This window comes from Lissotriton helveticus, chromosome 3_1 (assembly GCF_964261635.1).
Source record: "Lissotriton helveticus chromosome 3_1, aLisHel1.1, whole genome shotgun sequence".
In the NCBI taxonomy this organism is placed as follows: Eukaryota; Metazoa; Chordata; class Amphibia; order Caudata; family Salamandridae; genus Lissotriton; species Lissotriton helveticus.
The window spans coordinates 307,182,874-307,210,071 of record NC_136061.1 but is presented as its reverse complement, the minus strand read 5'-3'; the positions used below and the strand labels follow the sequence as shown (position 1 = coordinate 307,210,071).

At 44.5% G+C, this 27,198-nt stretch overlaps 1 protein-coding gene across 1 annotated transcript in view; it reads right to left on the bottom strand.

Moving 5' to 3' along the window:
• Positions 1-27,198, bottom strand: part of LOC144822953 (L-asparaginase-like) — a 312,297-nt gene that overhangs the window by 138,914 nt on the left and 146,185 nt on the right. The window contains exon 3 of the mRNA XM_078681023.1: positions 23,907-24,070. Coding sequence (XP_078537149.1) covers positions 23,907-24,070 — 164 coding nt within the window. The remainder of the gene's footprint in view (positions 1-23,906; positions 24,071-27,198) is intronic.

The following is a 27,198-nucleotide window of genomic DNA, read 5'->3' as shown; positions in this document are numbered from 1 at the left end:
TGGAATCAGGCATCCCAGCGCCACTGGGGCCGTTGTGGAGATTAAGCAAGCTATTGCCCAGAGTTGCAGAGTGGGACCCATGATTAGAGTAGGCACCAATGCGAGAATTGTCGAGTCCGCGGACATTGAGCCCGATACCCTGCCGCGTCAGGAATTGAACCCTGATCCCGGGCCAGACCGCTGCATCAGGGTCTGCCGCCTCTAACCAGTGAGCCACACTTCTCCACTAAGTAAGATAAAAACAATTAGGCAGATATCAAATAAGTAAGTATGACATTAGATTAAGGAAGAGAGAGAAAGAGAAAAAAGGGAAGAGGAAAGAAGAGAAAAGTAGGAAAGAGGAGAGAAGAAAAGAGAAAAGAGAGAGAATTAACATATAGGAGGATGTGTAGAAGGATATGTAGAAAAAGGTAGCCAAAGAAGGTCAGATTTGACGTTTTGAGAGAGAGAGACAGAGGAAACAGAAGCAATTCTATGTTCATCACAAATAAAGTTCCACCAAGTTAATAAAGAAATCTTTGAATTATCCTTCCAGAGGATAAAATAACTTTAAAAGCCAATGCAACAAAAAGATCAAATAATCTAGGAGAGGAAGATCTAACATCTAGATCAGGTGACAATGAACCTCGAAAAACATTTTGTAATGATAAACTAGTATTAAGGTTAAACACTAACTTGCAAATATTCCGAATAGAATTCCAAAAAGTTGAAACATTAGAGCATTCATAAAGTAAATGAGTTAATGTGCCCATTTCAGTGGAACATGACCAACATAATGGGGAAGTAGTGGGTGAAAATTTACATACAGTAATGGGAGTAATAAGTACTCTTTGATAGAGGAAATAGAGAGATTAAGTTATACGAGCAGCAGCAGAGATCTTAAATAATTTGGACCATAGTTTATCCCATGTATTAACAGAAAGAGAAACAGATAAGTCATTTTCCCATGAAATTTCAACTGGAGACTTAGGACGTTCATTAACAGTAGATACCAATAACCTATATACAGTGGCGGCTTTAGGTCTGTGGGTTGATAATAAGGAGTATAAAGGTGTGGAGGGGGAAATAGATGGTACTTGGGAGGGAAAAAGTAGTTAGATGAGATTGTATGGCATGAGAGATGATATTATACTCAATAAGGTAAGAATCAGGTAGTTGATAGGTTGTTTGTAAGGTAGAGAAGGGGACAAAAGAATAATTATGTAACAGTTGATAAACAAAGATAATGCCCTTTTCCTTCCAATATTTGTAGTAAAATGATTTACCTTTATATTTGAGAAATTTATTATACCATACAGTGGAGGACAAAAAGCATTGAAGAGGAGTAAAATCCTTGGGGAAAGTATTATGAAACATAGTTCGAGAGTATATTAAAATGGGATTAGTAGACAAAAAGGTACAATTTGACATAAAAATAAACTGTTGAAAAAAGAAATCCTTCGGGAGGGAGCATTCAAAATGAACCCATGTGGGAACAGGACTGTCCACAAAATCATAGGCTAATGTAAAAGACTGCTTAATCAAAAAAGCAGAGTGGTAAGCAGTAAAAGTTGGAAAACGAACACCACCTTCATCTTTAGGACGTATAAGTTTGTGTAGAGCAATTCGTGGCTGTTTATTATTCCATAGAAATTTTATGCAGGTAGAAGTGATTTTAGAGAAATAAAAATTAGGGATTTTGATAGGAAGCATGGATAATGTATATAAAACATGGGGTACAATCATCATTTTAATAGTGTCTAACCTGCCCCACCAGGAGAGATAGAGGGGTGACCAAGTGAGAGGGAGTGAGCGAATTTTACTTAATAATGCATCAAGAGTAAATTTAAGTGTCAGAAAGGGAAGAGGAAACCAGATGCCAAGGTATTTGATTTTAGAAGGACACCAAGCAAAGGAAGTATCACTAAACATGTATTGATAACATATTGAATCTAGAGGCAGAACTTCTGTTTTGGAAAGGTTAAGTTTATACTCAGAAACACTGGAATATAGTCGAACTTCATTAAAAAAATTAGGAAGGGATTCAACAGGTTTGGACATATAAACAAGAATATCATCTGCATAGGCAGATAATTTAGTTTCTACAAAGTTATGTTTAAAGCCATTTATTTGAGAGTTAGCACGAATGCGCATTAGGAATGGTTCAAGACAATGAATAAAAAGTAAAGGGGAGAGGGGGCAACCCTGTCTTGTGCCTCTAGATAATGAAAAGGACCTGGAAAATTGGTTATTAACAAAAATACTAGCCCGGGGACAAGAATATAAAAGCTTAACATAGGAAATAAAGTTGGGTCCAAAACCAAACCATTTGAGAGTTTGGAACATAAATTGCCAATTAATACGGTCAAAAGCCTTTTCGGCATCAAGGGATAAAGCTGCAAGGGGAGATTTATATTTTTTGCCATAAGAAATAATATTAGCAAAGATCCGAGCATTATTAGATGCTAATCTGCCCTTCACAAATCCGACTTGATCCGTTTTGATTAAGAGAGGTATAATGGTGTCAAGTCAGGATGCGAGAATTTTGGCAAATATTTTGCAATCATAATTAATTAACGATATGGGGCGGAAATTTTTACAATAGGAATGATCCTTATCAGGTTTGGGGATAATGACAATTAAAGCATCCATGAAAGAACCAGAGGCTTTTGCGTCGGCAATAAATGAGTTGAAAAGTTGAAGTAAATGAGGGACATAGGAGGAGAGAAATGCAATGTATAATTCAATAGGTAAACCATCGGGTCCCGGGGCTTTTGATTTTTTAAGGGCCTTAATAGCAGTGGTTATCTCTTGAGGAGTGATATCTTTTTCCAACGAGTTGAATTCATCAGGTAAAGATGGAGGTGAGGGTAAGCCTGAAAAAAAGGTATGCAAGTTTGAATCAGTAGGAAATGTGTCATCCGAGTACAGAGATTTATAGTATGTATGGAAAACCTCAGCAATGTCTTCATCTGATGAGATCAATTTATTAGTAGATTTGTTAAGAATAGGGCCAATAGTCTTACGTTCAGATTTGATTTTTAAATAGTTTGCTAACATTTTCCCCGCTTTATTTTGCCCTCCATGATATTTAGATTTAACCCGAAGTAAAACATTGCAAGCTTCCATTGTTGCCAATTTGTTAAGCTCAGTTTTTGCTTTGATTAAATCATGGAGAGTGGCAGAAGTGCTGGAAGTAAAGTATCTATGTACTAGGTCTTTAAGATTTTGTAGTTGGTCTTCATATTTCTTTCTGGAGGATTTCTCCTTTTTTGACACAAAAGAAATGGTAAAGGCACAAAAAGCAGCTTTAAAAGCATCCCAATTATTTGGAACAGAGGTATCTAATGGGTCATTAATGTGAAAAAATTCAGTAATGAAGGAGGAAGCTTCTTTGATAAAAATTGGGTAATTTAACAAAAAAGTGTTACGTTTCCATCGGCTAGATGGAGAGGAAATATGGGATAAATCCAAAACGGCACGAACAGGGGCATGATCTGATATAAAAATGGAACCAATGTCAGATTTTTGGGTAGAGGGGAGCATAGATTTACTAGACAATATATAGTCAATTCTGGAACGGGTATGATGTACATTGGAAAAGAAAGTAAATTCAACTAAATCAGGATTACAGGTTTTCCAGACATCATACAATGGACGAGAGGCAATGGAAGCCTGAAAGGCCTTATGGGTTTTGTCAGGTTGAAATTTACTTTTGGATAGTCTATCGGACAATGGATCTAACCATTGATTAAAATCACCGGCAACAACAATATTAGGGCAATCAATGGAAGAGAGGAGGACTTTAATATCATTCCAAAATTTAGGATCAGGTTTGACAGGACCATAGATATTTATTAGAACAAATGTTGTATTTTAGAACATAATTTTTGCCATTACCCATCGTAAATCAGTATCACATTGTGTGGACAAAATTTGTATAGCTAAAGCTTTATGGAACAATATGGCAACACCCCCCTTTTTGTTGATAGCAGGAGAAAAAACAACTTGGCCTACCCACTGTCTTTTCAGTTTAAGAGATTCGACATCATTACAGTGAGTTTCTTGAAGGAAAGAAATTTGAGAATTAAGTTTAGATAAATGAGACAGTACCTTTTGTCTTTTTACAGGATTCCCCAGGCCACGTACGTTCCACGTAACAAATTTACACATAACAGAGGTAGGGGAGGATATGACACAGGTGGAGAAGACACATCGCAAGGAGATAACTGTAAGGGAAAACACACCACAAATGAAAATTACATAAGAAACAAATTACCCAAAGACCTACAATACCATGGAACAAGAATAGTACATGAATGGTAAAAAGTGGTAGGAGAGAGAAAAAGAGAATTAGGGGAATAATGATGAATGCAGGAGAATACCAAACATGTATCGAAGGAACAATAAGCATTAGGTAAGATGAAAAGGAAGGAAGAGGAAGATCGAAAAAAGAGAGAGGAAAAGGAGGAGAGGAAATAGAAAGAAAAAATAGAGGAAGGAGGAAAAAAGACAGATCAAGGAATGACATCCAGATCTGTAAAAGAAAAAGAGGTCGAAAAGTGAGAAGCACAGTGACGCCAAGGGGCACCGGGCACGGAGAAGTGTATAACACGATGGAAACCACAAGAGCCTCAAAGAGGAACATAACAAATAATTCTAATAACAATGGATAATAAATGAAAAAGCAGTTAAAAGAGGCATGGTGAATTCAAAAGGAGTAAATATAGCATAAAGGTAAATCAACCATTTGTATCCATTCCAGAGGGAGAGAATTCACGCAGATAAAGCTTAAGTTTTTCAGGATCATCAAATGAGCGTGATCGACCATTATGTGTGATTTTGCACAAACATGGATGTAGGATGCCATATTGGATATTAAGAAGTCTCATCTGAGGACGCAGTGCCAAGAATTCTTTGCAACGAGCATTTGTTGCATTGGAGAGATCCTGGGAAATGAAGAGGTTGTGACCAGACCAAATGAGACGCCGTTTCAATCTTACAGCTTTTAATACCAGCATTAGTTCAGTAAATTCAAGAAACAGCATTATAATACCACGTGGTTTATTAGCATTAGGATGTAAACGACGCAAACGATGAGCTCTTCGAATATTGAGTGGATTTGTGGAAGATTGAAGGTCTAAAAGTTCAGGTAGGAACTTTTGTAGAAAGGATACAATGTCTGGCCCTTCAATATTCTCCAGAAGACCATATAGGCGTAGATTATTCCTACGATTTCGATTTTCAAGGTCCTCAGTGTGTAGTTTTAATTTATGGATTTCCTGTTCTAAGAGTGGTATTTTAGTAGAAGCATCTTGGATATCACTGACACGTTGTTCCAAGTCCAGAACCTTGTTTTCCATAACAATCCATCTCTCTTCTATTTGTTGTAGCTTTTCGTTTGTAGCAGTCATGAATGGTTGGAGACCACGGACTTTATCCAGTATAGAGTCCAACACTGGGGTCTGAGATGACTGAATGGGTGAAGGTGGATCATTTTTTTGATGTTTAGATTTGGTACCGGTCATAGAGGATCTGGCAGAATGAGGATCGGTAGCCATGTTGAGGAGAAGCCAAGTTAATCCAGAGCAGTAGCAACACATGTTATATAAGGATCAGAAAGCGACCTTCAGAGCATATAAAATGGCATTGCAGCTGAGTGAAGACGTTCTTGTGGAAGCAAACCTGGCGATAACTGAAAGGATGTTTGGTCTGTATATTTATCAGAAAAAATGAGAACAAGCAGACAATGAGCAGCAAAGAATGCTATTCATGTGCGTAGTTGTAATCCATGGAGCACATTAAGAGTAATGAGCATAGCCGAATGGCTTAACTGAGCTTATGCTGGTCACAGAGCACATTCTGTAAAAATTAATATTCTATAGTTCGTGAAAATGGTGCAGCAAGATGGTAACCAACCAAGGTAAAATGTAAAGCATAGAATTATGGCCAGAAGAGGTAGAAGCAGAGCATATGCAGAGATAGAAGCGTTGTTAGCATGTAAACTATCAGTCTGCATACAATAGCTCAGGGTTGAAGAAATAACAGTACTTTGAAAAAAAAAGCTCATGTAGTAATAAAAGTATGTCTGCAGGAGATGTTCCAGAAAGAAAAAGCACTTCAGGCAAATATATGCCACAAAAAATGATCCATGTAGAGAGGCATTCGGCAAATTAGCGCTAATATGAGGGAAATATTCGTTAAAATGACTGCGCAAATATCCAAAAATAGAGAGGGCAAGCGTAAGAATAGCAGTCTTACAAAGCGGCTCCTCACGGTGTGACTGGCAAATGTAACAACGTAAGTATAAGCAATTGTGGGAGAAATATGCCTCAAAAAAGTACCAACATGCCCATTTCTAGGATAAAATATAAGAAAGCAGGCAATTTTTGGTAGAAAAAACAGTTTGCAAAGCAAAAAGAGAAGAACAAGAGAAGCCATGCTGAGCGCGGTAAGATTTCGGCAAACGCGAGCGCCGCGACCTAAAATGGCGGCTGCTTGCGTCTGCACTGAGGAGAAATTACTGCGGGTCTGTTATAAGGCACAGCAGGCAGCAGTCCGTCCGGAAAAGCGGTTACTCGACTCACCGCATCCTCAGCAGACCTTGCCCAACGCCTCAGGAGTGGACAATGGAGGTAGGAGGCTCAAAATCACTTGTCGAGTCCCGCGAAACGGCAGAGCTCACAGAGGGTCCGTCATGACACCCCGGCGCGCAAGCGACGCCCCTCACGTGTTAATGTTTTTAAAGATGTTGCAGGCTGCTGTGCAACATGACTTTAAGGAAATAAAAAAAAAAGATCTATAGCGCCGCGTTGACTGCTTCATAGCGCTTTCTTTCTATTTTCTTGTAGGCATGTTGGAGAGAAGCTTGCGCTGCTGTGCCACATCTTTAAAACAAAGGCAAATTCCAGTTCAGGACGTCTCCGAAGAACCAGACCAGCAGTGATCGGTTTTTGGATAACTATTCAGGAAACAATTTAATCTTTGAACTTTGGTTCACAGACCCAAAGCCGCCTGGAAGTTTAATTATGCCAACAATCTTTAGCTCTGATATATTACATAACTGGCACGAAGCTAGAGCAGCCTCATGTGGTACAGCGAAGTTAACCTTGGGGCAGGGATTGCAAAGTACAGTTTCACGTCATAATCTGTGGAAAAGAGTCTAAGGGGTATATTACCAACAACTAGCGATAATTATCTCTGTGTTGGCTTAGCGGGAATATTTCTATCGCCGCCCTTCACCTGTTTTTATCGCTGAGATACCTTGCTATTAGCAAGGTTTATCTCAGGAGTGATAAAAACAGGCGAAATGCGTGAATATCGCTGTCAAAACAGCGATATTCAGGCATTACCGGAGGCTGCGCTGCGGTGGTCAGGCGAAATGCGTGAATATCGCTGTCAATACAGCGATATTCAGGCATTACGGAGGCTGCGCTGTGGTGGTCCTATTGGACCTCAGCGCAGCCTTCGATACGGTCAACCACTCCCTGTTGATCAGCCGCCTCGGCGAGGCTGGCGTCTCCGGTGTTGCTCTTAAAAGGCTTCAATCTTTCCTAGCAGAGAGAACATTCTCTGTTTTTGACGGGGAGTATACTTCTAGACAGTTCCCTCTTCACTACGGCGTTCCCCAGGGATCCTCATTAAGCCCCACCTTATTTAATATCTATATGAGGCCCTTGGCCGAGGTGGTTCTTCCCTGGAGAATAAAACTGGTCACTTACGCCGATGACACCCAGTTGGTGATCTCACTCTCGAGGTCTTAAGACGGGACCTCTGGACCAAACAATCTGTCCCCCTGTCTCACCAAGGTCTGTGAATGGATGGAAGCCTCATTTTTTAAATTAAATGGGACCAAAACCGAGATCATGATCATGGGTCCTTCGAACCTTAATCCATGGTGGCCGAGTTGCCTGGGTCCCCCCCCCGACCCCAAAGAAACAAATCAAGAGTTTGGGAGTCTGGCTTGACCCCTCCCTCGGCTTTAAAGCACTGGCAAAGAAGGTAGCTGCAACATGCTTCGGCCTGATTAGGACATTAAGGAAGGTTCTCAACCTCCTTCCTCCTGATTCCAGACGGCTCCTGGTCCAGTCTTTGATCATCTCCCGATTGGATTACTCCAATGCACTCTATCTTGGCGCCCCGATAGGCACTATCAAAATTCTGCAGTCAGTCCAGAACTGTGCTGCTCGACTTCTGGTCAAAGTCCCTAGACACAGTTCGGTTAAGCCTGCACTACGTGCTCTTCACTGGTTACCGATTCAGGAGAGGATAGGTTTCAAGGCCATGTGTATGGTCCACAAATCCATCACAAACAACGGTCCAGATATTCTTTGCCCCCTCTTCTGCCCATACCGACCCTCCAGAACCCTTAGATCTAGTGAACTCAACCTTCTGACAGTCCCTAGGATCAAAAGATCCCGTACGGGGGGTCGGCGGTTTTCTGTGCAAGCGGCCAAATTCTGGAATAATCTTCCTGAGAGCATTCGACTCCTACCGAACCATCTCATGTTCCGGAAACAACAAAAAACCTTTCTTTTCCAATGAGTGATGGCGATGTTACTCTGGTCTAAGTGCTGGGATGCCTTAGGGAAGCCATGCGCTATACCAAGTATATTTTCATTCATTCATTCATTCATTTCATTTCATTTCATTCATTTAATTTCATAATGCTCTTAGCCATGTTATCCACCTCTCATTGGATAACATGGCTAAGAACTGGTCAGGGTAGGCGTTAGCTTTTGGAGATATTCGCGCTTAGCGCGAATATTTCAAAAACTACGCCTGTGTTGATCATAGGCGATAGCGATTGCAGGGACTGTTTTCAGTCGCTGACATTTTGGCACACCCACTTTGCATGTCATTAGCGATAATGATCGCTGACATGCAAAGTGGGCCCCAAAATGCCCGCTATCGCCTACAAGCTGTCGCTAACTGGTGTTAGCGACAGCTTGGTAAAAGGGCGATAAAATTATCGCCGCTTCAGCGGGAAAAAGTCCCGCTAAAGCGGCGATAATGGCCCTTGGTAATATGCCCCTAAATTTTACGTCTGAGTTTAGAACAGAGGTGGGATGAAATTATCTCCTAGTCTTTAAGGCAGCAATAAATGAATGAAAATAAAATCATCTGAGGGCGATTGAAAACTTTGAACAATAGAAAGCACGTACAATTTGTTGACCACTCATTTACTCCCTTAAGAGATCATGCCAGTCTTATTGGACATCTGAGGTTGCATATAAAACAAGTCCCAAGCTCTGAAGGAAAGCCTAATGCACGCTGGGAAATGTAGTGTGTTTGTTTCCAATGAGTCAATGAGAGAGCAGCAACAATCACACTGTTGTTTATTTTGCATTTTAAAAGGTTTTCCTCAACTAAACACAATTAATTACATGTAAAGTGGCTAAACCTATAGCCCCGCTAATTTTGGTGTTTTTTAAATGATGGCGTTGGTTCAATATCCTGTGATTTTGGGCATATCACTTACTTTCCCTTTGCCTACAATTGTGTCCTTGTGTATTGCAACTAGTGCTCATGTAAAGCGCTCCAGTACTATTGGGCCGTGTTCGCACTATATAAAGCTGCAATAAAAAATAGCAAGCTACAGTAAAAAATAAAACTAGTAAATCAATCACATCATGGATGTTATTCAAATTTCGTTTTTTATTCTTGTGGCACAGGCTTGCAATAAAAAAATAGAAAAAAATAAACAGTGCACTAGCTTGCTAAGGTCAGACCTATTGGCCTTGCAATTGCTTTTTTCTTCTCTTTTTGCTGACGGGGAGTGGCAATGTGCAGCATAAAAGTACAGATAATGCTTCAGATCATCATCCGTTCAACCTGTGTTTTTGGAATGATATCTACAGTTCTGAGTTCAAAATCCCCATCTACAGTAGTTTACAAACATGAATATAGGAGCTGATCGCAGATCAACAGACGCCATCCCACAAGTGCACAGAACGAAATTAAATAAAGCAACCACCCGTTGGTATGCAGTGAAACCAAGCTACCTCTATTAAATTGTCAGGTATTATTGAAAGATTGTGGAGTGGTTCTCACAGAACAATCATGTTACGTAGAAAATAGCGACGCAAAAATAGCCGACAGTGCAGTGCGTGTGGCCTAACACATAAGGCCTGAACTACATTTGAGTGGTGATGTAGTCTATCCCAGTAGGGTTTGAAAAATCGGAAAAAATGCAATCTCCTTTAGTGGTTTCGTTGCTGTCTTTAAAGTGGCCATTTCATCTCAGATTGTTCAATATTAAGATTCAAATAAAAAGAATATAAAAAAATATATTAGATTTCAAAAACACCCGAGATGCAGCTATCAGTAATTCCAGTTGTGTAAAAGCAGCAGTGGGGTCAATTGTTTCCGAGATACAATTGTTGCGCATTTACAGATCTTCTGTTGCATGCATGCTGTCAGGAAAAGGCAAGCCTCCTCCCTCGCCACCCTAAAAGTTCAGAAACAAATGGGCGTTCGCTCGGATGCTGTCCGTGTCCTCTGCATTTCCCATTAGTAATGATAATGCGCGTGACGTGTTGTTTGTTTGCCCCTGGGTGGCACCGTTCGAGGGTCGTTGCACCAAGGATGCTGAGGTGACCCGAAGCTCGAGCGTTGTTCCTCAGCTCTGAAGTAAGCCACTCTGGTCGTTTAGCCACATCCTCTCCCCAGACTAGGTGCTAGAAGCCGTTGCCGAGGAGCGCTGTTGTTTAAGTTTCCCCTGGCGTTCATTGCGCAAGCAGTGTCGCGCAGGCGAAATCTTTTGATCTTCAGTACGGGGCTTTAACCCGCCTCTCTGTTCCATTGGCTAGCTCTAGAAATGGATGCTAGCCATTGGAAGAGAGATGTGTCAATCTTAGCGGGAGCAGATTCGTGGGCGTTTCTGTCGTTTTTTTAAGTCCCGCCCCTTTTCTCTCCGTCATTCGGAGGTGGGCGTTTACTTTTTTTTTTTGCCGGCGCTTTTGGTTCCCTTTTCACCCGACCGCCGGCGGAAGATGTCCTCGGGTGAGTGCTTGCTGTCCTGCCCACCCCCCCGGCGCGTTCGTTGTGCTTGCTGCCCCTTGCCCTGCTCCCTCGTTCGGTGTGCTGCCCGCCGCCCCCCCCCCGGAATCGGCAGCAACTCGTCCTCCCCAGTCTCGCTCTGAGTCCCGGGAACGGCAGCCCTCCTACCCTCCCTGTCCCGGGGTCGGTGGCTCTCCTCCCCCAGTCTGGATCGGCCGCCTTCCCTCCCCCTTCAGTCTCTCCCTGTCCCAAGATCGCCTCCTCCCTCCCTCCCTCCTCTGACAGTGCAGCTCTGCTCAGCACTCTGCACAGGACGGCATGCAGTGCAGCCGCACCGGGACCCGCCTGCAGCCTATAGGTGGCCAAGAAGCACCTTTACCTTTTAAAGTCACGTTATCAGCATCGTAATCTTCTCATGTATCATTTCTGTTTCTATTGTGAATCGCTGGATTTAGCAGTGTCACTGTTGTCCAACGCTTACTTTCAGGGAGCCTGCTAAAAATATACAGATACAGTCGCACCTCGACAGATACACCGGTAGACGGCAATAATGGGCAGAGATGGATTGACGCGGAAACAGATAAACGCAGTGAAACATGGACAGAGGGGCTACAGACTGATTTACAGACAGAGACATTGATTGAACAATAGCTAGGGGGCAGATAGATTCCATCGTCATGGCAGTGCACAAACTAAATATCCCTGAGCAGCGATGCGCTAAAATGAAAAAGAAACCAAGACCCGTATTGCCGTGTCAAAAATTCCCTCCTCCGTGCTGGAGGCTTGTGATCCTAGCCCGAGGGTACAGCTGCCTCTGCCCTCTTCACTGCCCTAAGAGAAGAGGGGGGTTGTATCCCTTCCAGTCACGCCCCTCAGGGGGGCTGCCACAGCCCTCAGTGCAACGATCAAGACTTTGACTGTTATGGGGCCTAAAACAATCTTGTGCCTTTTGGGGCTTATTGAGACTAATGAAAAAAATGATGCAAGGTGGAGAGAAGTGTCACTTGCGTGGGGCCGGGCACCCGCGTGCGCATCCCCTGCGCTGCGCCCCTGATTTATGGAACTCATCTGTGCCGGCAGCGCACTGTCCCCAAACCAATCCGAGGCACGGCTTCTGCTAAGTAATTCTTACTCATTAGTCACAATAATGTTTTAATGGTGTTAGTTTATAGCGGCGTCTCCCGAGGATTAATAACATGGGGAGTGCGGAGGCGAGAAGCGCGCGACCGTCTGTGCACGTTCCCATGGCCCAGGCAGGCACCCCCAGCCCGACCGCAGGCTGCAAAGTGTGCAGGGCACGGCTTCCAAATATGATGTGGCCCGCTCTGCCTTTTATCATCCCAGGGCCAGTAACTCGAATACTCTTTCATTTGCGAATAGAAAGACCTGTTTTCACAACGCTAGAAAAGTAAAAAAAAAAAAAAAACTTCCTTTCCCGCCAAATGTGTATATCAATATTAATGTATGGGGAACTGTTCGACTCCTACCTCTCAGCTTGCACAGACACCGATGCCCCACCAAATATGGGTTCGCGAACCTACTTATCCGATCCACGCGTCTAGATGCATTTCCCAGTCCTTGGACAATTGTAACACGTTATATATAGAGAACTGCTCTGCGAGTTACACGCTCGCTGCTGACAGCTGCTGCGATGCGTGTACAACCTGTTCTACCCCAAAGGAACAACTAGGCCTAAAATTCTTTAGTGGTTGGTTAACTGGAATCAATCAAATTTGGAAATAGTGTTTCTTGTTCCGTATAGTGCTTACAAGTACACGTTATAGCAGGTTATTTGCCACGTTCAGCAACATTCGGGACTTTCAAGAGGGAGATTATGTCAAACAGTTTGGAGAGCATTTTCACTCTTTGGTTATTCTTGGTTCGGAGGTTTGTTTTCAAAGAAAGTAAAAACCGAGAAGGGCGAGAACAGTTAAGTGGCAATAATGCCCCGGGCCTTAATGGGACACGGGCAAATGTGTCACTCGGTTTGGTAGTGAAAGATAGACATACATAAGAGTGGTGAAGTGGGTTCCTCACACCTCCGGACACGGTGCCACTGCACCCGCTACGTTATTGAGAGCTACGCCGCAGGCGTGAACGAGTTTGGATTGAAGGGGAGAGGTTGCTCCCTTGAACAGGCCTCCTGCCGTGCGTGAACGGACACCGGACTGAACACAAAAGGCCTTCATTGTCCAGGCTGCTGGTGAGGACACCCCTCGAAGCACTTCTCAGAAACAAGCAGGTACTCTGTTACAGAGTACTTGCACTTCTATTTATCCATTTCAAGCACTGCTTTGGAATTGTAAAATATCTTAAAAAGACGTCAATTACAATGTTTTTCTTTTTTGTATCCATTTCACAAGGGGACAAATCAACGAACGAAGAAAAGAGAGGGGGAGAACCGTTTCTGAAGTCAGGATTTTCAGTCAGAGAGATGCTGCTAGACAAAGAGAGGGAAGAAAAGGGAGGAAGAAAGAAAGGGGGGAGGGCAGTTGAAGCTTCAGATCAGAGGCAGTCAGTGAATTTTGTGCGCAAGAAGGAAAAGACAGTCCTTTTCCTAATCTGCGCGCCCCTCCCGTCCCGGGGCTGGGATCCTAATTTTTGAACTTTTTTTACAGTCGAGCTTGCAACCTGGATAGAAGAGAAGCAATACTTTGCTTTTCTCGCTCCTCTTATAACTATTGTAAATAATCGAGGAAGCAGGCAGCTAATACGGGGTGACGTATGGGCACACAGCCAATAAAATGGCATAATTTTTTCATGCCTACCGGGAGAGTGTTTTTTTCGCAGGCAGTTTGGTAAATATTGCGCCCATCGTGCTTGCCAGCGGATTTTGCGATTTTTTTCATGAATTGCGAAATCGCGAAATGCTGGAGGGTCTGAATGGCCCTCTGCAAATTTTGACATACTGATGTTTTTTTGTATTTCTTGTGTTATACACAGCAGTCAAAGTCCATTAAAATAAAGTAGAGGAACTGTCATCCTGAGTCCGTTGGGTGGTGGGACCAGCGAGCATGAGGGGCAGGATCAAAGGCGTGGCTAAAAAGAAGAAAATCTGTAACTATTTTGTTGGTCTTTCACCTTCAAGTTAATGCATATAAAATAACACATACCTTAAATAAAAAAAATATTTGTCGGGTAAACTAACCAGTGAGAGATGCACTATTTACCATTGTGAAGCCTTTAGTGGTTAATGCAATCTCTGCAGATATCTGTGTATGCAACTATATAGCTATAGAGTTTAATACTGTTTGGTGCAGGCGGAATAGTAACTTGTGTGTTTTTAGTGGTACGAGGTCCCAGCCTGTGATAGAAAGAACCTTGAATATGTATGTCATTAAGTTAAGCATTACACACACTATAAGATAGGCTGCCACAAAGTGCACAAACAGATTTATGTTTAAGATAAAAAGTGTTTCCAAAATATAGATCTGAGTAATGTGAAGACTGTACCGAGTGGAATTTTTTTTATAACTGTCCATTAAAAGCACACACTTCACAGCTCATAAGGTCACCTTTCAATACCTCCCCAAAAAAATAGTTTTCAAGTGACTCCATCAATTAAAGCCAGTACTGGCTTTCAAGCATCCTTTACATTTGCAGACTTGTGCTTGCTCTCCTGCCCTGCTATTGGCATTGTAAATGACAATGCCATTTATTTATGTTAAAAAAAATAATAATAATAATAATGTCATGAGCAATGCCAATAGCTCTAACTTTTGCAAAGGCGAAACCGTTGCATTGTAAATGCTTGTTTTATTTTTAAGTTCAACCTATGATCGTGCCGGTACACATTACCACATTACCACATTACCACATTACCAGGCTAGGGTTTGAAATCCTCAATTTAAACATCCAATTGTTTGATCTTGTAAACTGCCTAGCAACAGCAGAAAGTAATGGAGGGAACATTCAGGGTTTGGGTTGGAAGTGGCTAGATCAAACCGCAGTCTAAGCACGGAGGTCCATTTTTGGAGGCCCACTCCACCATCCACAGTTTGAAACTTAACCCCCGCAAACTCCTCCCAATAACTTTGCTAAAACATAACAGCCTGGTAAGGGTAAAGGATGGATGTGGTCGTATGGCTAGAGCAGTCGACCTCAAACCTGGCCAATTGGGTTGGGTCTCGGCAGGGGCGCTCAACATCCTGTGATTCTGGGCAAATCACTGAATCTCCCCGCGACTGCCAAAAACAAATGTGTCCCTGTGTAATGTAACTGGTGCTCATGTAAAGCGCTCCGATACCTTCGGGTGGAGTTCCCGCTATATTAAAGTAAAAAAAAAAAAATGTAAATGTATTTGCGCGCAAAAGACCATGTCGTTGAAAATGTACACTGATGAGTTAGGGACAGGGTAAGGTTCACGACCCGGCGTTGGCTCCACATTGTGGGATTCTGTCTGGGCAAATCACTTATTCTCCCTTTGCCTACACATATGAATTTGACCTTGTGTGAGTAGTTTGGTGCTCATCACTGCCTGTTGGATGTACCTTGTCTGCTTATAACCCTGGCCGTCTTCTGGCTGGTAAACAGCGACACTCAGCAATGCACCAATGTGAGAAGTTGGCCTGATGTATGATGTCCACAATTCTGCGGGCACCTTGTATCAGTCCAAACAATCCCTTATGGTGGTGGTTGTAAGTCAACCTTAAAAAGACAAGCTATCCTAGTGGTAGCATGGACTAAGCAGCCTTCAGGCTAAACTCAAGAGGGCATGTGAAGCCAGCTGTTTTACCATATGCAATCCTGTAACATCAAATGAAAGGACACCACACAAGTTATATATTATAAAAATATATGTATTTATTCTCAGAATAATCCCCTGTACTCTTTATGGGTATAGAAGCACAAGCGTTTACACAAAAGCACAATATAACATATGAAAGTTGCACGTTTATGTGGCCACTCAAACCATATATCAAAAAAGTGGTATAAGTATCATTATTCGATCAGTGGTAAGGCCTAGGGCCTTGGGAATCGATGGGACTACACTGGACTAAAAGCAGTTAGGACGGGAGTAGCCCGCGGGATTCGGGTGCAACGCTAAAAGCACACGCATGCACCAAGGCAAAGTCAATGGTGCGTGAAAGTTATCGAGTTACAGTTTTAGGAGTCTTCCGACTGGACTAGAAGGACAAAACTTTGGACTTAGACACTAGAGGTGTAAACCACTACAGGAGCACCGGCGTTCAAGAGTTACCTCACCCACAGGAAGCGGGTGCACAGGTGCAAAAGCGTGTCGGGTTTCGTCGTGTAGATCTATGGAGCCTGGAGATGAAGATGCTGCAGGTGGCCAGAAGAGAAGAGTCCGGTGTGATTGAAGGGTGGATCGAAGATGTAGAGTACCTGAAAGCAGAGGGGACAGAGTCTGGGTCACTAGCCAGTGACCAGGAATGAACCAGGCAATGTCGGGCGCAATCAGGTGGTTGTCGCGAAACTTGTCTCCGCTGCCAGGTAGACTCTGGGGCACCGAGGATGTCTCGGAGTGGATCACGAGCTGTGCCACAAAGGCTCTTGCTGTCGGTGGTGTCGGCTTCCGGATCGGAGTTAACAAGCCTTGGCAAGGGCAACCCAGGCAGGATTCGAAGATCGCTTCTTACTCGGACCAGCAAGGTCAGAGCGGGTGCTCCTTTTCAGGGGAGCGAGGGCCAGTCTGGAGCAACCAGACCAGCAGAGCAAATTCAAAGGTTCATTGGTACCAACGCATCAAGCAGGAAAATGCAAAAGGGCCCCATGCAGCACTCGATGAGTGTGGAGGGGTGAGCTTCGGTGCAAACGTTGCTCGGGGCTGGGGCTTCTCAAACCCTAATGCACAGCTTCAAGGGAGCCTCGGAAGCTGCACGGTCAGCACTTCATAGTTTTTCCAAGATGGCCGGCCCCACGCTCAGGTCACCTCCACGGGTCTCAGCTTTGCAGGGACTGTGGATCAAGCTGTTGGAAGGCAGGAACGCTGGGTCATGTTGATCTCTGTTGCTCGAGTTCTGGCGGGAACTGCAACAAAGCAAATGGTGAGGCGCTGGATGGTGCCTGTTTGCACAGGGTGGTCACTCCTTGACCACAAGGGAGATTCTTCAGTCTTCTACGTCGAGTAGGATGTCGAAGGGTCCAGAGTTTTGTTTCATAAGTTTCAGTCAGGATAATCTGATGTGCATTGGCACTGCTCCCACCTTTATTCCAAATCTGGGGGCTGGATTACCTGCTAGGTCCCTCCTATGGGTGGGACCCTGGAAGGGGGTGGTTACACCCCTTTCCCTTTGTCCAGTTTTGCGCCAGAGCTGGGGCTGGAGTGCCCCAGAACCGGTTGGACTGGATTTTGCATGGGACACCTTGTGTCTAGTTTCTTTCAACCCTCCCTGCCCCAATCCACTATCTCCTGTCTGGGGTGGTGTAGCACATCCCTGTGACAGGAAACCCTTTGTCCAGGCCTCCCCTGCCAAGTTTCGGTCAGCAGCAGGAGGTCAGACTTGTGTCGGGGCAGCAGCATCCATTTTATGATGCTGAGGCTCTGGTTAGTATTAAACGCATTTTAAGTAAAGTAACATGTCTTCTCCCTCTAGAAGGGTATAATGCTATCCCCGTCGCCAGAACTGGCGAGGGGGCATCTTCTTGGATGTCAGATCATTTAATGGAGTCACAATGGATCCATAATTCTTTACAAAATTCCCTGTAATACCCAGTCAGGCCCAAGAAGGCTCTGACTTGTGTCTGGGTAGTTGGAGGAGCCCAGTCCTGTATGGCCTGGATCTTGCTCTCCAATGGTTGAACCTGACTCCCACCTACTAGGTGGTCCAGGTACACAACCTTGCTCTGCCCAAAGTGTATGACACCAAACACGACATGTTTTGATAAAGCCAAACCAAAGTTAGCAATAACCGCGAGGATTATAATGCACTTAAGAGTATATGGTATGGCAATACCCTGGAACAGCAGTAAGGAAATGGTTCCGACCTCTGCAGACAGGCTCAGCTCATGCAACCTTTTTGGGCATCTTCTTGGATGTCAGATCATTTAATGGAGTCACAATGGATCCATAATTCTTTACAAATTTCCTGTAATACCCAGTCAGGCCCAAGAAGGCTCTGACTTGTGTCTGGGTAGTTGGAGGAGCCCAGTCCTGTATGGCCTGGATCTTGCTCTCCAATGGTTGAACCTGACTCCCACCTACTAGGTGGTCCAGGTACACAACCTTGCTCTGCCCAAAGTGTATGACACCAAACACGACATGTTTTGATAAAGCCAAACCAAAGTTAGCAATAACCGCGAGGATTATAATGCACTTAAGAGTATATGGTATGGCAATACCCTGGAACAGCAGTAAGGAAATGGTTCCGACCTCTGCAGACAGGCTCAGCTTATGCTAGAGCATCATCTCACATAAAACCAAGCACTCTGCCTCCAGGATTGTTAAGGCCTGCCATAGGAGTGACTGATAGGTATATATGTGTCCAGATATAGGTTTAGATATAGGTATACTATATCTAAGCAAGGGGTGATTACACCACCTTGCCCCAGCTGAGTGATCAGCCAGTTGGGTCGATTTAAGTACCAGCCAGGGGTGGGAAAAGATATGCTGCAGCCCCTGGTAGGCCTTGGATGCATCTATGCCCTGAGCACCTATAGTGCATGGTATAGGGGCTGACAAGGTGTCCAGTACAAAATTGGTGATGTACCTATAGTACATGTCTGTGAATTTAGAGAGAGAACAGCAGGCTGTGGGTCTGATTAGCAGGCCCACAGCCACATTAAGTCGAAAACCAGTGAAGCAAAAAGCAAAAATTGGGGTGACCCTAGGATAGCAGACCCTACTCTCCTACACAACCCCCTGCCCCCCCCAAATGTAGGGACATTAAACTTAACCTTGACCAGATAAGTCTTCATGTTCTAAGTGGAAATACCTGGAGAGACCATCTGCATTGCCATGGTCAGTCCCTGGTCTGTGCTCCACTGTAAAGTCCATCCCCTGTAGGAAAAAGGACCACCTGAGCAGTTTGGGATTTTCACCCTTCATCTGATTAGGCCACAAGGGGGGCTTATGGTCTGTCTGAATGAGGAAGTGAGTGCCAAACACGTATGGTCTCAACTTCTTCAGGGCCCAAACCACAGCAAAGGCCTCCCTCTCAATGGCTGACCAACGTTTCTCTCTAGGGGTCAGCCTTCTGCTAAAAAAAGCAATGGGCTGGTCTTGACCATCTACATTAAGTTGTGAAAGCACAGCTCCCACCCCCAACTCAGAAGCATCTGTTTGGACAATGAACTCTTTGGAGTAGTCAGGACTCTTCAGGATAGGTGCAGAGTACATGGACTTCTTCAGGTCATCAAATGCCTTTTGACAGCTAACTGTCCACTGAACCTTTTTGGGCATCTTCTTGGATGTCAGATCATTTAATGGAGTCACAATGGATCCATCATTCTTTACAAATTTCCTGTAATACCCAGTCAGGCCCAAGAAGGCTCTGACTTGTGTCTGGGTAGTTGGAGGAGCCCAGTCCTGTATGGCCTGGATCTTGCTCTCCAATGGTTGAACCTGACTCCCACCTACTAGGTGGTCCAGGTACACAACCTTGCTCTGCCCTATCTGACACTTGGTAGCCTTGATAGTAAGGCCTGCCTTTTGCAGGGCCTCCAGAACCTTCTTCAGGTGGATCAGGTGATCCTCCCAGGTGGAGCTGAAGACAGGAATATCATCTAGATATGCTGCACAAAAGTCATCCAACCCAGCAAGGACTTGATTCACCAAACTTTGGAAGGTGGCAGGTGCATTCTTCAAACCAAAGGGCATCACCACAAACTGATAATGTCCACTGGGGGTAGAGAATGCTGTTTTGGCTTTAGACTCTTCAGCCAACCTGATTTGCCAATAGCCAGCTGTCAGATCAAATGTGCTCAGGAATTTGGCAGAAGCCAATTTATCTATGAGCTCATCTGCCCTTGGAATGGGATGAGCCTCTGTCCTAGTAACAGCATTGAGCCCTCTATAGTCAACACAAAATCTCATTTCTCTCTTTCCATCTTTGGTATGAGGTTTTGGCACAAGGACTACTGGGCTCGCCCAGGGGCTCTCTGATGGCTCAATCACTCCAAGTTCAAGCATTTTCTGCACCTCAGCCTTTATACAATCCCTGACATGGTCAGGTTGCCTGTAGATTTTATTCTTCACAGGCAGACTGTCACCAGTGTCCACCTCATGGGTGCACCAGTTAGTTTGACTGGGTGTAAGAGAAAACATATGTCTATGAGCCTGCAACACTTGTCTGCAGTCCCATTGCCGCTGGTCAGTGAGGCTGCCTGCCAAGGCTACACCTTCCACTGAGCCATCATCAGGGTTTTGGGAAAGCAGGTCTGGGAGAGGGTCACTCTCTTCCTCCTGTTCCCCATCTGTAGCCATGAGTAAACCCATGTCTGCCCTGTCCACATATGGTTTCAATCTGTTTACATGGAGCACCCTGTGGGGGCTCCGAGGGGTGCCGAGGTCCACCAAATAGATGACCTCTCCCTTTTTCTCAAGTATGGTGTGGAGTCCAGACCATTTGTCTTGGAGAGCTGCTGGGGCCACTGGCTCCAACACCCACACCTTCTGCCCTGGCTGGTACTCAGTCAGAACAGCCATTTGGTCATGTCAAGCTTTCTGTAATTCTTGGCTGGCCTCCAGGTTTTTGGATGATCTCTCCATGTACTCAGCCATCCTGGAGCGGAGACCAAGTACATAGTCCACAATATCAAGCTTAGGCTTTTTGAGAGTTAACTCCCATCCTTCCTTCACAAGACACAATGGACCCCTCACAGGGTGGCCAAACAAAAGTTCAAAAGGGCTGTAGCCTACCCCCTTCTGTGGGACCTCTCTGTAAGCAAAGAGCAAGCAGGGTAAAAGGATGTCCCATCTTCGCCTAAGCTTTTCAGGTAACCCTTTTATCATTCCCTTTAGGGTCTTGTTGAACCTTTCAACAAGCCCATTGCACTGTGGATGGTAGGGTGTGGTAAACTTATAGTTTACTCCACACTCTTTCCACATTGCCTTTAAGTATCCAGAGATGAAGTTGGTACCTCTGTCTGAAAGGACCTCCTTTGGAAAGCCCACTCTGGAGAATACTCCAAGTAGGGCCCTTGCCCTACAAGAGCTTTTGTGGTCCTCAGGGGAATTGCCTCTGGGTACCTGGTATTACAAGAGACAATGGTCCCAAACTTCAGATCAGATAACAAGGCAACAATAAATATAGACCAAGATTGAAATCTATATTAAATGTCCAGCCGGACATATTTAATAATTGTTATATTCAATTGTAGTAAAGTTGTTCAACAATTTCCAAGTAGGACACAGCCTGTGTCCAACTACCACATGAATACAAACAGGAAAACATATAAATGCAAGGCAAAAGCAAACGGTCTGTAAATTTGTTCACAATTAAAACAGACAATTAAGTACACTTTGTGTTATTTCGTAATAAACAAATTTTCAAATCATGGCCAGGCAAGAAAGCCTCGTAGAAGTGACGCTGTGAAACCTATCAGATTTCACTGCACCACTTCTAGGACGCCACTGCGTCAAAACCTTATGCCTGCCTCATAGCAAGTGTAGGGGTGATGCAGTGCAATGTTTATAGGCCTCCCCATGCATTGCTGGAGTTGCGCCATGCTTATGACACAACTCCAGCAATGCATAAGTTTTGCACCGACAGATACGTCAGGATTCCTAACGCATCTCTGACTCCTTGCGACATGGAGTGCAGTACAGTAAATACTGCGCATCCATGGTGTCGCAAGGAGGGCACAGTGAAAAGTGGTTTTTCGCTTTTTTAACGCAGCGATGCAACACTTTTCATGAGGCCCATAGTGTTTATGCAAAGTATGGGGTTTTGTATGGTGGGTCTTCGGTGTGAAGCAGAAACATCTGAAGTGTGCTAAGGAGCTGGTGTGAAACCACAAGTTGTCAAAGTGTGGCTGATAGGTTGACCTACTAACAAGCCAGCTACTCATCAAGCCTAAGTATATTTCTGTAGTTGCATGTATGCAGGTTTTAATTTCTGGAATCCAGGAACGAAGAGCGGCAGTAGTCAAATCCAGAGGGTACTATGTCTTGAAAGACAATTCTGAAGTTTTTAAAGGGGCGGTGTCAGTATTCTCAGCAGCGACAGTCTATTGAAACAGCGGTAGCTTTTCTTCTTCACACCAGAGGCGCCTGAGAATGAGGGAAGAAACAACAATCAAAAGGGCTTTTCTGATAGCTTATTGAGATTTTGGAGACATGTTGCTAGTCTCAGAATAGGTCTTTGGGATTCTGAGCCAATGAATAGAATTTGGTTTTGTTGAGACAAAGCCACTTGGTGAACATCAGTTTTTGAAATGGAGCCTCCCTGTAGGGTTGGGCTCGTGGGTTGTTATGTTTCAAATGGTCGGGGGACATATTATAGTGGGCTGTCTACAGTTGTCTGGTATTCTCTGTATGACACAGACAGGATCACACATCCTGGTACATATTAATAAAGTATACATGAATATGTACTCAGGTTAGAGTTGTGGGTTATTTCTGCTCGCGTTGATTCCCACTTGCAACAGTATTCAGGTGGTTGACCAGAATATTTACAGCTTCAGACCCTTTAATCAGTGTGTAAGTAATTTAACAGACCTAGGGGCAGATTTACAAGCCCTCTGCGTCACTTTATGTGGCGCAGCGGGGGTGTAAAATGCAGCCCATTTACAACGTGACACATCTAGTGAGATGCGTCACGTTGTAAAGCCCTGCATCACATTATACCTGTGTCAGGTATCATGTATGCAGGGTCGGCGTTACCACACAAGAAAGCCTTGTAGAAGTGATTAAGTGAAAGCTACAAGATTTCATTACGTCACTTCTAGGACGCCACTGCGGCACTCCTTACACATGCTTGGAGTAGGCGTAAGGAGTGACACATCATAATGAGGATGGGCCTCAACATGCATGGCTGGAGCTGCGTTGTGCTTGTGACATGAGTCCAATAATGCGTGACGTTTGTGCCAACAGATGCGTGTGAATTCCTGACGCATCTGTCAATCCTTGCACCATGGAGTGCAGTATTGTAAATACGGCTCATCAAGGTGGCGCAAGGGCTTCTCGGGGTGGCGCAGGGAAAGTGACGCATCTCTACAGTTGCGTCACTTTGTTGTAAATCTGGACTCCAGACACTAGAGCCTGGACAAAATGTGTCAAACCTGGAGTCTGAGTAGTGTCATCGGCACGCTGTACTGAAATTGTGGAGCAGAAGCCGGGTAGGTTGGGGAGCTTCCAATTAAACACTTCTATGCTGTACCCAATGATGAAATTGGAGGAAGTCAAACACTATTAGAAGTGAATTTATAAGCAAAATAATCGGTCCCATAAGTAAAAAGCTTGAAACAACCTGGTAAAATATATAGTTTGGATTAAATCTGGTTCTGTCCATGGTAATATTTGGGAAGTGGTGTTTTAAGAGCAGCCTTGTTTAGGGTGATGGGCACTATATTTATAACCATCTTTTGAAATTTCATGGTCCACATTACCAAAAACAGCAAACTTTAATGTCTGTTCTGCTCAGCCACCCACAATACATGTGATGCACATTATGGGACTGATTCACAAAGGTAAACGTACACTTTTATGAAAGTTTATTTATGTTTTTGGTATTCACAAATGACGAGTTTAAATTTACTAATGGGAATTACGACTGTGGAGAGACTCCACAGTTGGGGCGGAAAACTCAGAACATAAAAAGATAGAGCAGGCGTATTTTTTGGTGTGTTTTTTTTTTCTCCATCACAAGTGCGGTGTCTCCTCATAAAAGTACTTTTTTCATAAATGTTTTGAACTCATAGATTGTGATTATCAAAAATGCTGTACATTTTACACAAATGTATAAGTTTACCTTTGTGAATCAGGCTCTAAAGGTTGACTGTCCGGTATACATCAACGTTCTTACTTGGCTCGCATGGCGACTTTGAGAGGGGTCTCATTGCTCCTGTCCTTCACGTCATAATCTGCTCCTTTCCGTAGCAGGTACTGAACTGTCTCTAGGTCTCCTTCTGATGCAGCAATGTGGAGTGGCGTGCGCCCCTCGTAATCAACAACAGTAACATCCGCTCCCTATAAAGTACAAAAGGCACCATTGCATATATACAACACTACCTGTATTTATGAGAAAAGATGAGCATGATAGAAAGGAAAGCACACTGTTCACTCTTACCCACATTATAAGACTGTTACATTAATTAAAGTGTGTTGGAAAATGGCCCTTTCTGCAGGGTCACCCCAACCTTTATCCCTTCTCCTCCTACTCTATGCTGAACCTTTGGACTTTGAGGGTCTCATTTATGAGAAGTGTTGCTTCGCTGCGAGAAAGCAGCGATTCAACACTTTTCAGTGTGCCCTCCTTGCAACATGATTGACACGTCATATTTACTGTATGACCCATCATGTCGCAAGGAATGACAGATACGTCAGTATTCCTGACGTAACTGTATTCACAAAAGTGCAGCATTGCTGGGGTGCGTCTGAAAACAGACGCAACTTCAGCAATGTGTCCTTTGTGAAATGGCCTGCATCACCATCCACGCCTGCCATGAGACAGGCATAAGGTTTTGATGCATTGGCTTCCTAGAGGTGGCGCAGTAAAATATTAGGGATTTCACTGCATCACTCCTATGACCCTTGCTGGCGGGGGAACGCAAACCCTGCATAAATTATACCTGACGCAAGTATAACGTAGTGCAGAGGCTTACAAAGTGACGCATCTGCCTAGATGCGTCACTTCGTAAATATGGCACAACATGCATCATTAGTTAAGACACCGCGGCATCACAAAAAGTAACGCAACGACGGCGTAAAAGTGAGCAGGGGGTTATAAATAAGGCCCTGAGAACTTTGCCACTGATAACCAGAGAGAGGAGTTGGGAGAGGAGTTGGCCTAACGGCTAGGGCACTCGACCTCCGACCTGGGGATCTGGGTTCGAGTCTCGGTAACAACGCCAAAACCTCCTGTGATTCTGGGCAAATCACTTAATCTCCCCATGCCTAAAATGAATGTGTGTCTGTCCTCATGTAACGTAACTGGTGCTATGTAAAGCGCTCTGATACCTGATTCGGTTCGGGTCTAGTTCGCGCTATATAAAACTCTGCAAAAAAAAAAAAGTGCATGTGTTCTCTCCCGACAACATGGTGACATTGGCTCATATCCACTTGGCATATTTAATCTACTTATAAGTCCCTAATAAAGTGCACAATATGTGCCAAGAGCCTGTAAATGAAATGCTATTAGTGGGCCTGCAGCACTGATTGTGCCACCCACTTAAGTAGCCCTCTAACCCTGTCTCAGGTCAGAACCTGTGTATACAGGTTAGACTGCCATTTCGAATAAGCTAAACCTTACTTTTTAACATATATATATCACCCAAGGAACCCCATTTCCAACCCCACTGCTTAGCATGCTCCCATTTAAGACACAAGTGGGGGACTTTGGGGGATATGTACAAGAAAATGTCAGAGCACGGTGTAACACTAAATTCAGCAACGCCAGGCTCCACCATTTCCAAAACTCAGGGATGCGCTGTATTTACAAAAATAAGGCGTATCCCTGTGTTTCCCCTAGTGCTGGTGCTAATAAAGCTGTCTAGTGCCTATGCGAGCATCCTTGCATCATGTTGTAAGAGTGCCTGAGCTGCAGAGGCAATTGTTTAGGTGCAGAAAGTGACACCTTCCTGCACATAAACAATCATTAAAGGTGATTTGCTGCTACTATGTGTGCTGCAGAATGCACCGCACATGGAAAGAGCAGACTGCGAGGAGAAATTTATAATTTCTTCTCGTACTGTCATCCTAAGACCAGGTTGTAACTGGTCATAGGTTTTGGTGCTGCCCCATCCGTGTTAATACGGGACAGCATCAAAAGCAATGGATGTTGTGGTGGAATGCCCACTGCTACACCCATTGCCCGCCCCTTTGCCGCAGCGAACCGCTACGGAAAGGGGCATATTTACAAGGTGGCATTAAGCCACATTAAGTGGTCTAATGCCACCTTGTAAATATGGCGTATGGAGCAATGCCACCGGAGCATCAGAAAAAGTAACGCTCTGGTGGGGTTAGGTGCTTGTAAATATGCGCCTCTGTCTGTCCAAAGAAACCATCCCCTGGCTGGACGTTTACAGTGGTGTCCAGTATGGCCTTAGGGGTAAGTAGTCCCCAGGGCCAGGTCATAGACCATGCCATGATCTCCCTTAGTTGGAAGATAGACTCAAAGGGCGAGCTTGTGATCGTTGAGGGTGCAAGTAACCACTTCAATCAGGTGAAAATGAATAGGGTCTCAGCGACTGCACTGAGGGACACCAGGGCTAGCCAGACCATGTTAGTGGGAAGGCTAGTTTCTCTGGAGCAGTACACCAGCCAGACGATAGGGTAGCCCAGGTCAATGGGCAGGACTTTTTTCACCCTATGGCCCTGGTATCCAAGGAGGGGGGTTGGGAGGTGACACAGAGGAGGGTCATAGTTAGTCCCCAGGTACCAATAGACTGCATTCTGGGGAATGAGTTTCTCCCGGAATCAGGAGAACTGAGAGGGGCAGCACCAAGGTTGCCCTGACAGTTACATTCTCTGGGGGAACCACCCCCCAGAGGACATGGGAGCCCAGATGGAGAGGCAGGATGAGGGAGAATTCACACCTGTTCAGCCTCAGGGTAAAGGCCCTGGGTTGGTTGGTCAGCCTCAGGATACCAACCCTGTACTAGCGGGAAGTAGAGTGAAAGTAGGGTGCAAAATCCCTGGGGCTACTGCCCCCACACTGAGATACCTCAGAGGTCAGAGAAACCTCAGGAGCCCATTGGGGGCTCCTTGCCAGCTCCAAGGCTGGGAGAGAGGCCTACCCAATATCCCCACTTAGAGCCTCCACTTGGCAGTGGATGGCCTGTGGCCTGATAGCTGTCAGTGGCCTCTGTTGTTTACTCTCCTTATGCGCAGAGTTTTCCTTGAGTTGGAGACAGAAGTCTAATCCAAGGGGTGGGCTGTACCTCATCACTGTTTTTTTTATTACAGATTTTATTGTTTTTCCAACATTACAGCATTCTTATGTAACAAATAATAATATGCCAACTCCCCCTACCACCCACTGAGGACATCTGCTAGGAATCTGTGCCCCTGGCACCTGATCCAGGAGGTGATTCCATCCCACCCTCTCAATCAGTCATGATACTTCTGCCCTATATTCCCCTCCAGTGCAGCCACAT